The sequence below is a fragment of the Pomacea canaliculata genome, linkage group LG10 (assembly GCF_003073045.1).
Source record: "Pomacea canaliculata isolate SZHN2017 linkage group LG10, ASM307304v1, whole genome shotgun sequence".
NCBI classification, from domain to species: Eukaryota; Metazoa; Mollusca; class Gastropoda; order Architaenioglossa; family Ampullariidae; genus Pomacea; species Pomacea canaliculata.
Window position 1 is genome coordinate 19,942,561 of NC_037599.1, and position 16,259 is coordinate 19,958,819.

General features: G+C 41.9%; 1 protein-coding gene across 1 annotated transcript in view; it reads left to right on the forward strand.

The window, feature by feature from the left end:
• The first annotated feature begins 7,159 nt into the window (after window positions 1–7,159).
• The window catches only part of LOC112573113, a 95,629-nt gene continuing 86,529 nt past the window's right edge, over window positions 7,160–16,259 (forward strand). Inside the window, exon 1 of the mRNA XM_025253160.1 lies at window positions 7,160–8,358. Coding sequence (XP_025108945.1) covers window positions 8,333–8,358 — 26 coding nt within the window. The 5' untranslated portion in view covers window positions 7,160–8,332. The remainder of the gene's footprint in view (window positions 8,359–16,259) is intronic.

Here is a 16,259-nt window from a genome sequence, read left to right on the forward strand (position 1 = left end):
TTCTTACTGAAGTAGATGTGCATCAACAATCTTGAAATATCCAATGAAATAGGAGTCAATGATATATGAACGAATTTTAAAAATCACAAACATCTGCACACTTACCCTGAGTAAGTTAATCAATCAAAGCCTTTTCTTTTGCCAGGGTTGTCGGTTCTTGATCTTAGAAAAAGTGGCCGACATTGGTAAATGCAAGACACCCACAGCTGCCTCTTGAACTTGAGCCACAAAAAAGAAAACAACTCAAGCTACACTGACAGCTTGGAAAAAAGGAGCTGTCTCAAACAGTGAGATGTTTTGTGGCGCTAATGACGACTGACTCGCTGAAAATCATTTCCTGTTTTGCCGGAAGTCAACTAACGGAGTTCTCGAAGCTAAAAAAAGATGTCATCAGCTTCCGCAAATACATCCCTAGGGGTGAGCTTGAGAGCAGGTTGGCGGCTGATGACAGAGGCTATAAAGGAGCTGACAGTCGAGGCATTATTTATTTAATCATTTAAGACACAACAACACAAAAATCAGAGAAATGCAAAGCAAAGCAAAACTACTACTACTAATATTACTACTACTAAGAGGAAAGAAAGACAAGAAAAACTAATACAGAAATAAATACAGAAAGAAAGACATGATGGAAGAAAGAGAGAGAGGGAATAAGAAGAGTGCTATCGGTCCGTTCCTCTTGTTGTTCTAGAGAAGACAAACATTTTAGCTTTTACACTAACACTTCTTGTGTTCTTTCCTCCATCTACTGCACACCCGCATCTAGCCTCCTTGGAATCCGCAAAATACCTGCTTATTCCAAAAATGTGCTCAGGTGGTGTGTCAGTCAACTGTCGATTGGAAGGCTTCTTTCTCATCTTATTTCTCTCTCTGCCACAACTGCTTTAATTCTAGGTGTCAAGGATGCATGGGGAGGGAACACAGCACAGCCTATAGCTGTTCATTTGCGTTCATAAATCATAATAATAATACCACCACCATTGAAAACGATAACAACAAAGTGGAAAGAAGAGGAAGTTTGGCGATACGAAAAAAAAAACCAACTAAAATATGCAGGAATCAGCTGCCTTGTCTGTTCAGTACAAGAAAAACTTTTGCTGTGGGTGGGTGCTTCTGACCAAGATTTTCTCATCTTCCATCATATTTTCTGACCAAGGTATCGTTTCTCAAATTTGAATGGAATCGATGGCTCCCCTCCTCCACGCCTGTCCGATGAACAAACACGGTTACATGAGCGTGACATGCTTTACGTGATGGCCTCCGTGTACGTGAAACTACGTGATGGCTACGTAACCGATACCCGCATGATGGTCATACGCCGCGACCTGCTGGCAAGACAGGAAATGGAGAGAAAAGCTGGCATCCCGAGGTCTGCGAGGGCAGCTGCCGGTGTCTGTGGAGCGAACACAATCGATATTTACCAGCGCCACGTAGTTCCCTCCGCTCCACTTCAAAAGCCGTCTGTCTGAACTGTTCCTGGGAATGGCCGGGTGGCTGGGGGAGGAGAGAGACTCGGAGGTAGAGGCATCTCCACACAGATAATGGCCGCACTTCACGCAAAGAATCCCCCCGCCAAGGTTATCGCTCCCTTGGCCTTTTACACACTTACTGCAAAGTCATCATGAAGGTGAAGGACGAACGCAGCACCTGTCCCACATTCTGGAGAAGGAGAGCACCCAACATGGCGGTTCATGGTTACGTCCCTTGAAGGAAAGAAAAGAAGAAGCGGAAGTAACATTCTTTGATTCGTAAAACATTTGCAATTAATTTTAAAATACTATTTTATTAAGGAAAAAGACTTTCGCAGCCTCTGAGCAGTAAAAATGTTTACTAGTCAAACAGAAAATATTTTCTGAAAGATCATGGAGATAAATCGATACAGACATTGCAGGTAAGCTCTGCTTCTGGGCTTAAATATTTCATGTATGCTCTCATTTTAGCTGCGTGCTTGCGTTTGTTTGTTTGTTTTTTTGTTTGTTTGTTTGTTTGTTTGTTTGTTTGTTTGTTTGTTGCCTTATTTTACTTTCGCCTATCTGCGTCGCTCTACTGACCAGAAAAACCACAAACGAATGGGATGAAAATGTAAGCAGCTTCCTTCTCGGCAGTTTGCTCGCGAGGAACTAGACTACCAAGCTCCTGTTCTACAGAAAAGTGGTTTTTCGTACTGTCTTCCCACTTCTGAAGTAGGAGTAGTCTAGAATACAGTTCTTTGCTCAGTGCCCCACTGGTGTACTTTATTAATAACCTTTTAGTGGTGGGGAATCAGTCCCATGGTCCTTCGTCCTCCTGTAGCTAATATGAAAGGTGAGGGGAGTCTTCATCTGTCTTTCTCTCTCTCTACACGGAGAAATGGAGACGCATAGTTTATATTTTCTTTTTTTCACTGCTAAAATATACTGATGCCATTTTCTTCCAGAACATTGGCAAAGTAGATTGCACGTGACTGACATACCACGAGGTCTCTGCATTACACTGTTACTCAACACATGGTGTTACACATAACATGCTAAGACGTGTCTGGATTACATTGTGTTATACATTTAACTTGCATTAACCTTTTATAACATGACAGGGCAAGCCACGAGGTGCTACATACAGTGTAAAACACAAAGATGTGCTACACATTGTACATCAAGAGGTTTCTATATTACATCGTGTTACACAGGACATGCCAAGATATTTCTGCATTACTTTATGGTGAAGTTAATTGTGTTTAATTTACAACTTCACGAAATCGTGAAGATTTTTTATAACCTGGTAGTTCCGTAATGAAAAGTGCAAAGACTGTCCTTTCAAAGATATGGCGGTTTTGAGTGCTGAAATTCATTATTTCAAAGAAGAGAAACAAACTTTCTGTCAAAAGGCCTGTGGTGATATGCCAGCAAAATACGACAAATATCACAGCAGTGAGTGGCACTCACCCCAGTAAAACATGACTTGTTGATTTAATTCATGTGAAAATCCTTCCACCAAGTAACGACTTTGTACTGGAACAGTTTGGGGTGAAAAAGGTGGATTTATGAATTTATTTCCAATTAATTTGAAAATCCAGGTCTCTATGAAAAACACTAATTGGTTGTATAAAAGTGTGCATAGTATTCATTATAAATTTGCTCATGTTTTAAAACTAATAGAGCCCTATAACTTTTTTCTCTTGGTGCCCACAGAGAGTTCAGGATTATAAAAGGAGAGGAAACTGAAGTACCAGGAGAAATTAAAAAAAAAAAACCTCGGCAGGTAGCCTCGTCTAAAGGCGCCACATCCAGATGTGCACAGAGACTAGTTCTTCACACAAGACCTGCAGTCATAGCAAGTGAACTTAAACCTCACAGCTTTTATCTATGATAGCATTTAGACATCTATTGCATTAAATTAAGTCAGTTCAAGGGTATAAAGCGCATATCTTACTCTCAAACAAAAAGACCTGAGCAGAGCTCACCTGTATCAAAGAGGACAGGTAAGCAGCTTCCAGTGACATATGAGAGGATTGATTTCCTGGCTGTAAGTTCACACCTGGTAACTATGGTTACTACCCCTCTCCTTTGGACACCAAATAGTCTTTGTCTCCCCTACTGCAAGAGAGCTGGACTGAAACACTTTTGGCTACCTGACCAGATTTTTTTTTTTTTTTTTTTGGTCTGTTGGCGTGACTACACCACGTGACAATGTGTACTCTCCACATCAAAGAAATAGGGCGTTGACAAGATGAATGATTTTATTGTCTTGCATCTCAGGCAAGCCCTGGGCAACCTTTTTTTTTCCGTGCTGTAAGAATTTTTTTTTCCCTTCTGTGTGTGCGAGGTCCAAAGGCTGTAGCTATTGATCGGAGTGACAGACTAATTTTCATCCGGTCCTAACCTCCACTACAAAGAATCGCTTATCAAAAACAATAAGACAAGTAGGAAATCTTTGATTTTTGTTGAAATGTAAAGTACTCGTGTACTTAAGGTAAGGAGTCATCTTAAGATGTCTGCAGATATCATGTAAAGAAATCTCAAATTTAACTGGTTGATACCCAAGGTGAATATTTTGGGCATAGAAATCCTCGTTTAGATATCCTCTTAGTTAGTCTTTAATATCCCGTAGGTAGACACACGCATACACACATACACACACAACACACACACACACACACTCTCACACTCACACGCGCATACACACACTCACACTCATACACACAAGCACGCGGACGTGTAGGCAGGCACACCGACATTAATGCTCCACCGGGTAGAAACCAAATTCTTATCGCGGGTCTGTGATGGATGTTGTAGTTTCAGTGCCACAGACGAAGGTTGGCTGATTTTTCAGTCTCGTGTTGACGCCAATCAATAACACTACAGACATCAAACCTCAGACATTCCGGCTTCTTCGCAGCATCCTGGTTGGCGACACTGATGGTACCTGGCAGACAGTGGTGACCAAATTAAAGTAACCCTTGACAACCGACTCAAAGACTTTCTGACTAAAGGAAAGTAACCCTTGAGCGACAAAGTAAAGACCTTCTGACCAAAGTAAATTAACTCTTGAGAACTAACTTACAGACCTTCTGACCAAAGTATCACGAGAGTCGACTTAAAGACTTTATGTGATCAAAGTATCACTTGAGAGAAAACTTTTAAAGACTTGTGAGACCAAAGTTCTTTTGCGATCCAGTGAGAGAGAGAAAGAGAAAAAAATGCAAAAATATTCACTGCTTGATGCTCTGACCTTACAGACCCTATGATAACCCATAATATTCACTCGTTGGTTTTTCATCCTTCCCCTCCATTTTTTTTTTTTTTTTTTTGTGTAACTCCAACTAATGGTACGATAGGCAGTAGCAGGGAAGAACAGTATTAACCCCATGCCGACATTGTTGTGGTTTGAGACCCTCTCTTGCTTTTTAATTGATGTGGTGGATGGTGACAAGGAACCATAAACAACGGAAGATACTTTTTAAAGATAACAGAAGCAGGACGAGAGATAATAGAGAGGAAACGAGCTCAGTTTGCCACCTACAGGTGAATATGATCAAAAAGCGGACCGCAAGCAAGGTAGGTCTGTGTACCCACCCGCTGGAACCTTCTCACGAAAAAGCTCTTGCCTTCACCAAGAGGAATGACTATTCCCTACAGTATTCCTGAGTAAACCAGTTAGTGGAACAATTCTCTTCTGTATTCATTCCACATTCACGACACAATAAATAGCTGCTAGCATCCCTGTGGCAATAATGCGGCCTCCGGATATAAACTGAGCCTCCATTTGGCAATAGCGTGTCCGAGGGATATAAAGGCTGGCATCGACTCCTTGCACTTCTAGAAGTTGTGTAGAATTCTGTGCACTTTCCCTCTTTAAAACCAAGTTTTATCTCCCCTGTTGCAATTTTGTTTGCGTCAACTCGCATTCAAAGAGGGGTAAAAGGAGAGAGGGGGTAATTTAGCCACGTGACCGGAAGCCGTGCCACGCGCCACTTACGGAAGGAATCAAATGGTGGAGATTTCCGGTTCTCTTGATTTGAGTTGTTATCTTGACGACTGTAGACGATATTTTAAGAACTGATAATCGTGATGATAATGAGGGCGCTGATGAGAGAGAGAAAGGGGATGAAATAGAAAAAGAGAGGATATCAAGGGTCAAGGTTTACACAAGAACGAGTTAGCTTAGTCTGTGTGTGTGTGTGGGGGGGGGAGGTGCATGCGTGTGTGCGTGAGAGAGAGAGAAATCGTGTATACCAAATCGTGTATACAAAGACGAATAGTGTGAAGCCTCTGGGCCCATTCAAAAGTATTATCATACAACATACTACAGGGAAGATATATATATATATACAACAATATAACAATGGATGAACACTATCTTAGCGTAGAGTACAATTTTTTTCACCAGCCTCCCACAAAAGTGGCACACTACTACACTAGGCGCGATGCGCTTCCACAAACAATTAAGCACTTGCAGCACGTGCACTGTTATGACGCTGTGCATCCCCCGCGTGCTGCATGCACGAGGCTTTCTGGCTCGCCCTCTCCTTCAACCCCCACCACTACTCCCCACCCCTCAACCAGCAAACATCCAGCATCTGCACATGTTCAGACCTGAGTGCAAAACTGTTCACTTGGACAGACTCAGGACAACGCAGCATGCTACGGTTGTGAAATGTAAAGCTCCAATAATCTTTGTCCAACCAAACTTTATTTTCCATAAATTGTGAGTTCAGCATGAAGTTAATAACTGTCTTTCTTGACATAATATACATACATGTATTTCTACAATTATGTTATCAAAATCACCTGGCAAATGAGGATAAAGAACATGTCGAAATACACAACATAACACTATCTCAAAATATCCAAAAAATATTGTTTTTGTCATGTCCACGACCTGTCATGTCTTCACGTCCAGACCGTGGGTACACGATGTTTTGTATACATCCTGAAATGTACTATACTCTCGGCATCTTTAGTAGGATAATCACAATCCTTTTCGTTGGCTAGGAGACGACCTTTGCCCTCATAAAGGTATAACAGTTTTTCTAGAAAAGAGTTCATGCCTCATTGACTCTGTGAAGGATTTAAGCCAAACGATGGGTGTGCGAGCTTTTGAGCCTCTCACCAAGGTATCAATCTGTTGGACCTACATTTACACCTCGGGATGGTCAAACTATCTGAGAGTAATTATTACTTTCTGCCAAACAGATTTGCAACAAAATCTGAAGAAATATTTTTCTGTGTAAATTTTCATCTTTGTAAAACGAGTTTTTAACACACAAACTTTGTCTGTTTTTTGTCACGTGACAGGGCTAGCTTAGTGTCACTAGTTTTTACTAGTTGTTATTACCATCGTTGTTGTTTTAATGTGTGAAAAGACAAACATCATAACCTTCTGACCCTCAAAACTTCGAAGTGTTACTCAACAGAAATTATTGTTAATTATTATTATTGAAATATCTAGTTTTCGATGGACTCGATTTAATCCCGAGATCACTAACCTTGCGAATTAATGTAGTCTGTTACTGGGCTCTGTGTGTGTCTGTCTTTTTTCTGAACTGCACGTGAGCCTGGCGTCCCTTTCCGTAGCAGACGACCGTCTAGCTCCTCGGGCCGAGCGCGCGACCGCCTCAAACTCTCACTGCGTCTGCTGCGCAGTAAAGTGCAGTTAACAGCCAGCTACCCTGTCGAGGGCAGCACAACAAAGATGCTGCTGCTTCAGTGCTGTCAGTGCTGCAAGTGCTAGTCTATGGTGTGCAGGTTGATTATTTTCCTCCTTTTTCGTCTGCTACCATATTCTTCTTCTCTTTCGCTAAACGATTGTCTCTGCAGCGAAGGTAGACGAGAGTGATCTCCCGGTGTCGTCTGCTTTGACCGAACGTGCTGTCACCGGGAACTGTCAAGATCAAATTGTTTTGGATATTTTTGGTTTTAACTTTCGTCTGTACAGTGTTTGGGTCGCAGATAAGCTGTGCTCCACACTTGAAAGGTAACAGTAAGTTTAAATTTCTACACCACGAGTCATTCACTCAAAGAATGTTTTCATTTCTGATCAAGCTTTTCGTCGAGTTTCCATTTTGTGGAAATATCACTTCGGAAATTTCACTGAAGAGGCTTTGAAATTTTTAAAAAAAAAAAAAAAAAGCTTTTGGAGGTGAACAATTACTCAAGACATACGACAGACTGCTTTTGAAGAATGGTTTGCTGGACAGCTGTTTAATGCCACCCAAACCCTCTAGTTGCAGCGATAGCGTGCAATGAACTGATAATCTATCGCCAGCCCTCGCTAAAGGGCAGTGGGTGACCCAAGCTGTCAAACAGCTGGTTGTGTGCAAGTCGCCGTGTTGCTGTAGATGTCACCCGAGGGTTTGCTCGTTCCTTGCTTCAGTTGAGCAAGACAGGGCTCGAGGCTGTTGCACGCCTGCGTGTTCGACTCGGGCTTTATTGATCATCCTGACCGAGCGAGCGGTGCACGAGAAAATGCGGGAGGCGTTGAGCTGTGTCGATGGTGCCACGCGCAAAAGTCGACGATACGTCGTTCGTCTGTCCTGATTACGTGGTTCACGTCGTAGGAATAACCTGAAGCCTCGTGGACGAGGGCTTTGAACACGTGAAGTCCCATGCTAGACGGTGGAGTAACGTGAAGCCCATCGGACAAAGACTACGCGATCCGTACGTAGTTTTTACGGTGCAATTACGTGGAGCCTTTGACAAGGGCTAACCTATCGCTACCACCTAGCTGACCTCTCGTAACGTGGAGTGTAGAGTACAAGGATTACGTGATCTGTACGTCTTTTTCGGTTGGGATTGAGATACTGGAAAACACACCACGACAGTTACAGGAACATAATGACCAGGATCGACTAATCATGAAAACCATGAATAACCGTAAAAGGTGAGTCGCTTTATTTCCGCTTTATGAGTGTTGTGACGTGGTGCCGTGAAGACTCGCGTGCGTTATTGATTTTACCTTCTGGTATTCTTGTCTTTATGGTGCAATCATCGACCTCCTATTACTGGAGCGGCTTTGCAGGACACCTACTTCCTGTGTCTCTTAGTCTGATAGCTATGAGCTACTCCAGATGTAATGGTAGCTGTAGAGGATGGAATGGTGGTAGCCGCAGAAGATGTCATGGTAACAATACTTTAGGAAGCAACAGACGATGTGACAACAATGTCAGAAGGACCAGCTTCTATAAAAACACTAGGACTGCATACTTCAATTATCAGTAGAAATAGTTATATATTTTCAAAAATAATAGGAGTGAGGTTGGTCTGCTTGAAAGTGCATACAGGTGAGACAGATAGTAGAAGAATCAAACTGTGGGCATGATATACTTGTGGAACTACTGGATGTCCTGGAACTTGCAGGTCCAAGAACAATGGCCAAAGTACCAGTGAGAGCTGTGTAAAATATTTACATCCAGTGGTATAAAACAATAACAGGAGCAAGGAAACTACAACCTGCAGTAACTCAGTTACAGACTTAGTAAGGAAAGGTATACAGATTTCAATAAATTTCTAAGATTAGTTTAGGACAGTAAAAGAATGAACATCAGACCTTTCCAAAAAAAATTATTGTGACAGTTGAGACAATAACACTAGTAAAAGTACCAACGTTTATTACAACAGAGGACTTCAAAGGTAACAGGTAGAATATTCATCATCCCGATGCTAATCTTAGTTAAAGTGCTAATATAATTTTTGTAATGTAGAGGTGAGGCATTGACCTGCGTGTCAATAGCAACCCTTTCTAAACTGCGGCGCCATTTTCCTGCCTCCGAGGTATTAGATCATCCGCGAAATAAATTACCTTCTTCAGAAATGTTTTTCTCGGTGCGCCGGGCAAAGGTCACCGTCTAGGCAAGAACATAACCTCCATTTCCTCAAACCGCGGGTAAGACAAGTAAATCTTTTTTAATCTGTTCAAGGATACCAAAACGACAAATTTGTGTAATAGTTTCTATTTTTGTCACATCGTTTGGCGTTGGAACACTCGAACTAAACTTTTTTTTTTTTCATTTTTCATTTGAACTGAGAGGAAATCGTTTTTCGCATTCTCTGTCTCGAGGGTAGGGAGACATTAACTCTGGAGTCCAAATGGTTTGCAATATTCCGGAATAGCTCCTCGTCTGTCATTGAATCACATCCTTGAATTTGTCAGGAAGCTTTCAGTTTGATCGAGTACAGACATTCGCGGTGTAAGATGTGAGCATGCTGGGAAACATAAATCTTTAGATCATGTCACGTGATGTGCGTTTCCTATGGAGAAAAATGAAGTAGACAGCGAGTGTAATAAGAGTATTGATGTGAATAGGTGTAGACTAAAATGTCATGGGTCTGGATTGATGGTGAACTTACAATGTAAAATAAAATTCATTGTGTTTTCGTTGACCTGACAATAACATTTATATGTTGGTCAGGAGTTTTATTTCTTTCTTTTTAGTTTTTTTTTAATTCTTGCTTGGCTTTCAACATACTATTTTTCAATCTATGTGCGTCTGTTCGTTGGTGTGACTGATTATCTGATACAGAGCATTTGTGTGGAGAGTTATTTTCTTTAATGAAAAAAGACTTTCACAATAATCTGTTCTTCTTGTCTTTTTTTTCAAAATTATTTCACCATAAATTTGTGATTTTATTGTAGGGAAGGAGGGTGATAAAGTCCTGCGGCATTTATAGCTTTTAATGTTGCCATTAGTTACTTCTGTTTAAGACCACCCTTCACGAATGAATGGGCAGACCATGTTCTCGTGGGTTCTTCGTGATTTGACCAAGGCTTCAATCCAGTGTTAATGCGGACTTCCTTTAAGTAGTGTTGCCATGGGAATTCGGTGCCCAGTAGTCTTTCTCGAGAAAAAATGTCACCAAACAAGCACCACTAACCCTGAGCAAACATTGCCATGGCACTACAAACATCAGCTGCAGTTACTTAACGAGGGTTAGTCAAGTTTACTTAACGAGGGTTAGTCAAGTTTACTTAACGAGGGTTAGTCAAGTCTAGGGACAGCTACATCACACTTTACTGTGAAGAGAACAGGAACAAAGCTTGTCTCCATGCTGCCCCTACCCGCTGCATTATCATTGGTAACAGGCATAGACATCTAAGAGTGAGGTAGGGCTGGGAAGTGACCTTTCAACCTCACACGTATGCCGTTTTAACTAGATGGGATGGGTGAACAAAGAGATGAAGGCAAGAGGTAAGATGCTGCTGGAGATTTACCGAGCGGTGCACGGTGTGTGTGTGTTTGAAAGTGAAGTTGGCTGGGAGGTAAGGCTTGTGTATACAGTACCTGCACAATCCCATTTTCTTTAAATGTTTGCCAGTCCCCCCTACCCCTACCTGACTGGTGTGACCTCAGTATAAGACACTTTTTTATAACCCTTTTCCTTTGAAGTCCAGGAATGTCTCGAAATAACTTGTTCCATCCATTGGCTGCGCAATCATATTCACAAAGAAGCAGTCTCTTGAACTGCGCTAAGGATGCCATTTCAAAATTAAATTGCACTCTGCTGACCTTTAAGTGAGAAGCAGATCTCAAACTTTGGAATGTCAAAGGTCAAAACCTCTCTGCCCAGCAGAGTATGGGTCACACCGATCACAGAGTATGCTGAAATAGCCTGGCCTGCACTTTGTTATTTCGTGGTATGTTTGTCTCTTCACATTGTCAAGCTTCTGTCATCAATGTCAAGGTCGACAGTAAGTTTCTGTCTCAGGGTTCTCAAGGCTGGCAGCCATGTTGTCCTGGCATTGAGAAGGTCAGCAGTTTGTCTTGAGGTTATGTAATAAACAAGGGAACATACAAGAAGAACAGTCGAAGTACCCCGGGTGTACAACAAAGTAAGCGGAGATCTTAGAAAAACAAGAATTGTTATGGAAACGTATATTTGTTGTAGAAACGTATATCTGTTGCCCATCGCAATAGCAGAAGTGTTTCAGTCCCACGCACTCTAAGAACTACTGTGGTCAAAACTTTGTTACAGACAAAGCAGAAGAATTCCTCTTATAGTTAAATGTCAGCCATTCCGCAGTTTAACCACAGCCAAGTCGACTAACGGCTACTCTATGTATGCAGCTCGAGACAGAAACCTGTTTGTCTACCTATGCACCTGCCTGACACCTGTCCTCAAACTGATCGCAAGTACATGAGGCATTTCTTCTTTAACAGTCCTGTCCCCTGGCCACCTTCCTCTTCTACCCGGGTTTGTGTTCCCGTCTTGAGCTGACATTACAACCTCGTCCTTCGACTATCCCTCCCCCAGACCACCACCACCCAGCCTCCCTTTGAGCGGTTCGTGCTTTGACAAACGCTTATGAAGCACTTTTTCTACTTAGTTCCTCCTTCCTCCGTCTTGCTTTATTTCTTTTTTTCATCCAGACCGAGTGGGTGAGATCAATGGTTTTTTTCAGCTGAGAGACAGTGTGACCTTCCGCGAGGGGAGTGACAGAGTTCACATCTCGAGGTCGAACTGTGCGCGCCGTCTGACTCCCTGCGGCGGAGAGTGCGGGGTGTGTGCGTGTTGCCGCACATCAACAGAAAATTACTGGCTTTACTTCTCAGTCTTTTCAAAGTCACTGAAGCACAGTCTCCAGTCATCTACACATGAATACACAGACAGGTAGATATCAGGTATTTCTACACCACAAACATGCAGGTAAATATGCAGAAACAAATACTGTCAACGACAGAACTAGTTCTCTTATCTTCAGACAATGAGGACATGCATCTTTGTTTGTTTGTTTGTTTTTTATTTTATTTATTTATTTTTTTCTTTTTGCATGGAGGGGTGGAGGAGTAATTACTTTTGACAGCATTCATGTGCACTGAGGCACAAACCGTGAATACCACTCATGTTTTCAGTGTCAGGAAACTCATTTATTCACGAAAGGCGCCAGTGTCATAGTCCTACAAGCTTGTCAATACCTGGTTAGAATTATTCTTACTAAACTATGTAGACTGACTTGTGTACTGACTATCGGATGAACTTAAGAGTTTAACAGCCAAGGAACAAGTTTGCAAGAAGAAGGTCTTGTAAAAAGGTCTGGAGTGGGAAGGGGTAGGGCTATGAAGCTCACACACTGTCCACAGTTAATGCCTTGTCGCCATAGCAATGAGCTGCCTGTCTTTTTCTCAAAATTATTTTTTGTGTGTGTGCTAAAAATGCATTATCTTGTATTTCTTGTTTATTTTACTGAAATTCCTTCAGGATCCAGAAAATGTTCTTTGTTTCCACTGATCGATAAAAATAATTTTCTTCTCCGTATACAGTTCAGAGTTTTGACTCATGCACAATCTTTCAATCATCGGCTTGCATCATATATCATATGGTGAACTATAAATCTTCATCTGCCTTATTTCATGAGTAGTCTGTCGATGATGTCAGCGAGTCAACGGTTATACTGGAAACCGCCAGCGAAGACTTGTGCTGGACTGGTGTGGCAAAGGTAAAGAAACCTCGCAGCCTGGGGCGGAGGAAGCAGACATGACTGTCACATGTCTGTCTACTGTGGGCAAGCATTTGAACACAGATCGAACTCCATTAGCCTCGGGCTGCAGACGACAAGTTAATGCAAACAGGATCCCATAGCAGCCATGATGGCTCGCAGACAAGCCGCGTGCCCGCCACCTTTGTTGTGCAACAATTGTCCACAACTTTCTGTTTATTCATGGAGGATTTTTGTGCAGCAGTGATACATTACTGGCAGCTAATGAAAACCTCTGACAAAATAGTTTACACTCATCAGACCTCAGTGTTCAATAAACAATACAAATGGAATATTATGGGTTGAAAAAAATTTCATATTTTAAAAAATGTAACCATGGCTTTGAGCAAGGGCTGTCTGTAGGATACACAGCTCACAGGTGAGTCAGAAAGTCACCCTTCGGTTGCTGGGCTGTGGAGAGAAGATCATCATCCATTTTCCTGCACCCTGTGGCATTGCCATCCTGTCTAATTCATCCTTAAGATTCGGTGAACCCGATATTTCCTCCAACACCAAACAGCACTTGCTTGTGCATTTACCTGAGCTCTCACAACACCTGCTGCCTGGGGCGTCCCTCTGATGTAAGAGGCTCGGCGGGTCTGATTTCACACAAGTTTGAGTGCACAATCTTCTAACTTTGATGGAAATCAGCCAAAATTTGTTGAGATTTTTGTCAGTACGTGACTTTTATCATTTAAAATTCAACAAGGTATAAGGACATAGAGTTTTATCTTCTAAACTGTGTTGTTGGGCGGAGATATTAAAGCTCTTCTGTACTTAATTATTCATGACTTCGCAGATTTTCTGAAAGGTCTCTTAGCAACATGCCCAAAAATAATTGAAAGACACTTTTTTAAAATGTTCATACATAAAAATGTAAATCTCACAGAAACAGTTCAGCAGTGATTTCTTACACTGACTTCTCCACCCTGACATTTACATTTTTCATCATTTCTTTCATGTGCTGTCTGTCTACCCTGGTGGTCACAAGTTTAGAAAAGACAGTGCCCAGAGTTAGTTTCTCCCGATTTTCCAAAAACAGTCTTTCTCAAATTAATTGCATCGAGTGCAGTCTCTGTCGGACATGTATTGTGAATAAAACCGATCTCAGTATCATTACTCCTGCCACATGAAGCTGTGGGCTGTAGAATGCTACATTAAATTAATAAATCATATGGACGAGAAACAATTGGCTGAAGTGATGAAACTCACGTGCAAGAAGGTTTGAAGGGTAAAACAAATGTCGCACTTGCCTGTCACCGAAACATTGGAATTGTGAGCCACTCACTAGTGGTCAGTGCCTCTGCACACGACACTCTACAGAGAAACCTGTTTGTGGGTTGGGAGAGGACACGGGAGAGAAATGGGTGTGTGAAGATGGCTGCCATCCAGACACGTTCATTGTTCTCCTGAATATTATTATGGCCATGGTTTACTGTTTTCATTCCCTGATAATTGCGACATCCAACCTTAGTTGATTAGAGCCTCATACACAACTCGGTTATAAAATACAAATACAATTGTGTTCTTTGTCTACTGTACCAGATCAGCTAGTTACACATTTCATTCCATCTTTCCCACGTACTACCCTAAACTTATCTGATGTACCCCACTGTCCGTAGATGTCTGTAGTTCATCTTCTATGTAAGACTATAGTAGTATAGTATGTCTAGGCTTTCCCTTCTGTGAATACCTAACAATAACATGACTTAATTTAATATCCTGGAACGCAACACAACTTTTTAGAATATTTTGTTAGCCGCCATTGCAATTGTTACCATGGATTCTTTTCACCGGCAATCGTAGCAAATTATTTGGCTAAACATGTCACTGCTCTCCTTGGAGAACCTGAAGTACCTGAGCTACCGGAAGTGAATCGATCTAGCAATAACCCATTGTTGATTAAAGCCCTTGTGGGTCATAAATGAAGTGTTCAATTAGGAGCGGGTGCTCAGATGAAATACTTCATTTGAACCACTCCCAGGTAAAGCATGATTTAGCATGTCTCTTCATGTCCCACCAATCCAGTCACCACAAACCGTTACCACTTCCTTCTGCGCGCACTGCGCACCTTTCACTTCCACGTGTCTCGGAACAGAAACACACTTACCTGTACATTTCTTTTGGGTTTTGCTATCGTTGTATCGAAATCATCCTAAAACACTTGAATCCTGATGCAAAGAGCAGAAACGAGTTAGGGCAGATAGGGAGGCTTAGCAGAAGGAAAGCAATCTGGACGGGACAGCAGGGGAGAGAACCTCTGACATTTTCAAATGGCAAAGCCAGTCGAGCTGTCAGTGAGTTATGGCCCAACCGTCCGACTCCTCTGCACCCAACATTTTCTTACTATCATGACATTACTGGCATTTCTTTATTCAATTATAATATATATTATTAGCCTTATAACCTGTCTTTCCTCTCCGCGAGTAACCTTCGTGCTGAAGACATTTCTTTCTGTAGCCTAAGGTAATTTTCTGTAAACTGGTTCTAAACTATTTTTTGAAGTTAATTTACTGATCATGAATCATATTCTGACTGTGGACTGATTCTATGTTGTAAACTAGTGTTTCAAACTCTCCAGCTGCCATATTATTTTATTGTGCAGTAAATTCATTTTTACTTGCCCAGCTAATGGGGCCTGGTCAGACACGAATACAGAAACAAGAAATAACAGACTTCGTTTCGAGTTTTGCAGTTCTCTTGAATGCTCGACAAAGGCAAGTGTCGATTGCTAAGTCTGTGAAAATGTTAAACATGGAGTTTGTCATTCAAACATCTAAGTTTGTTCTTCATCTTTTCGCCTTTTATTGCGTGCAAGCGTCCAGCTCGATGATCTTATCAAAGCCGTTGACCACATACAAGACAGCGATCAGTGGCGACGCCTGTGGGCAGGAAGCCTTACTCACTGTCCCAGTTCTTTGAGCGAACAAAATGTTCCCAAGCACGGCTGTCGTTTGCAGAGCACTGTTGTCGAAAGGCTGATGAGAATAAGCAATGTGAAGATAAACAGGTGTGCCCAGTGGCCATGCTGGAGTAGAAAGCTCGGCATTCCGAGGGCTGTATGCAAGGAAGTAGTGAGCCACAGAAGAACGTACACACCTAATGAATCAGAAAAACTAAATATTTTTGGATCGTGCCTAGAGGATTTAGTCTTGTATGCAATTCATTTTTTTACATGCATTAAACTTCCCGTTGTAAATTTGTTGGGAAAGTGCGATTGACGGGGTATAAACCTGTTTGGCGAGAAAATATTGTCAACATGAAGTCCACGAGCACGTCCGTCTCGTGAAAAATATGCATGTCTCCCCCAC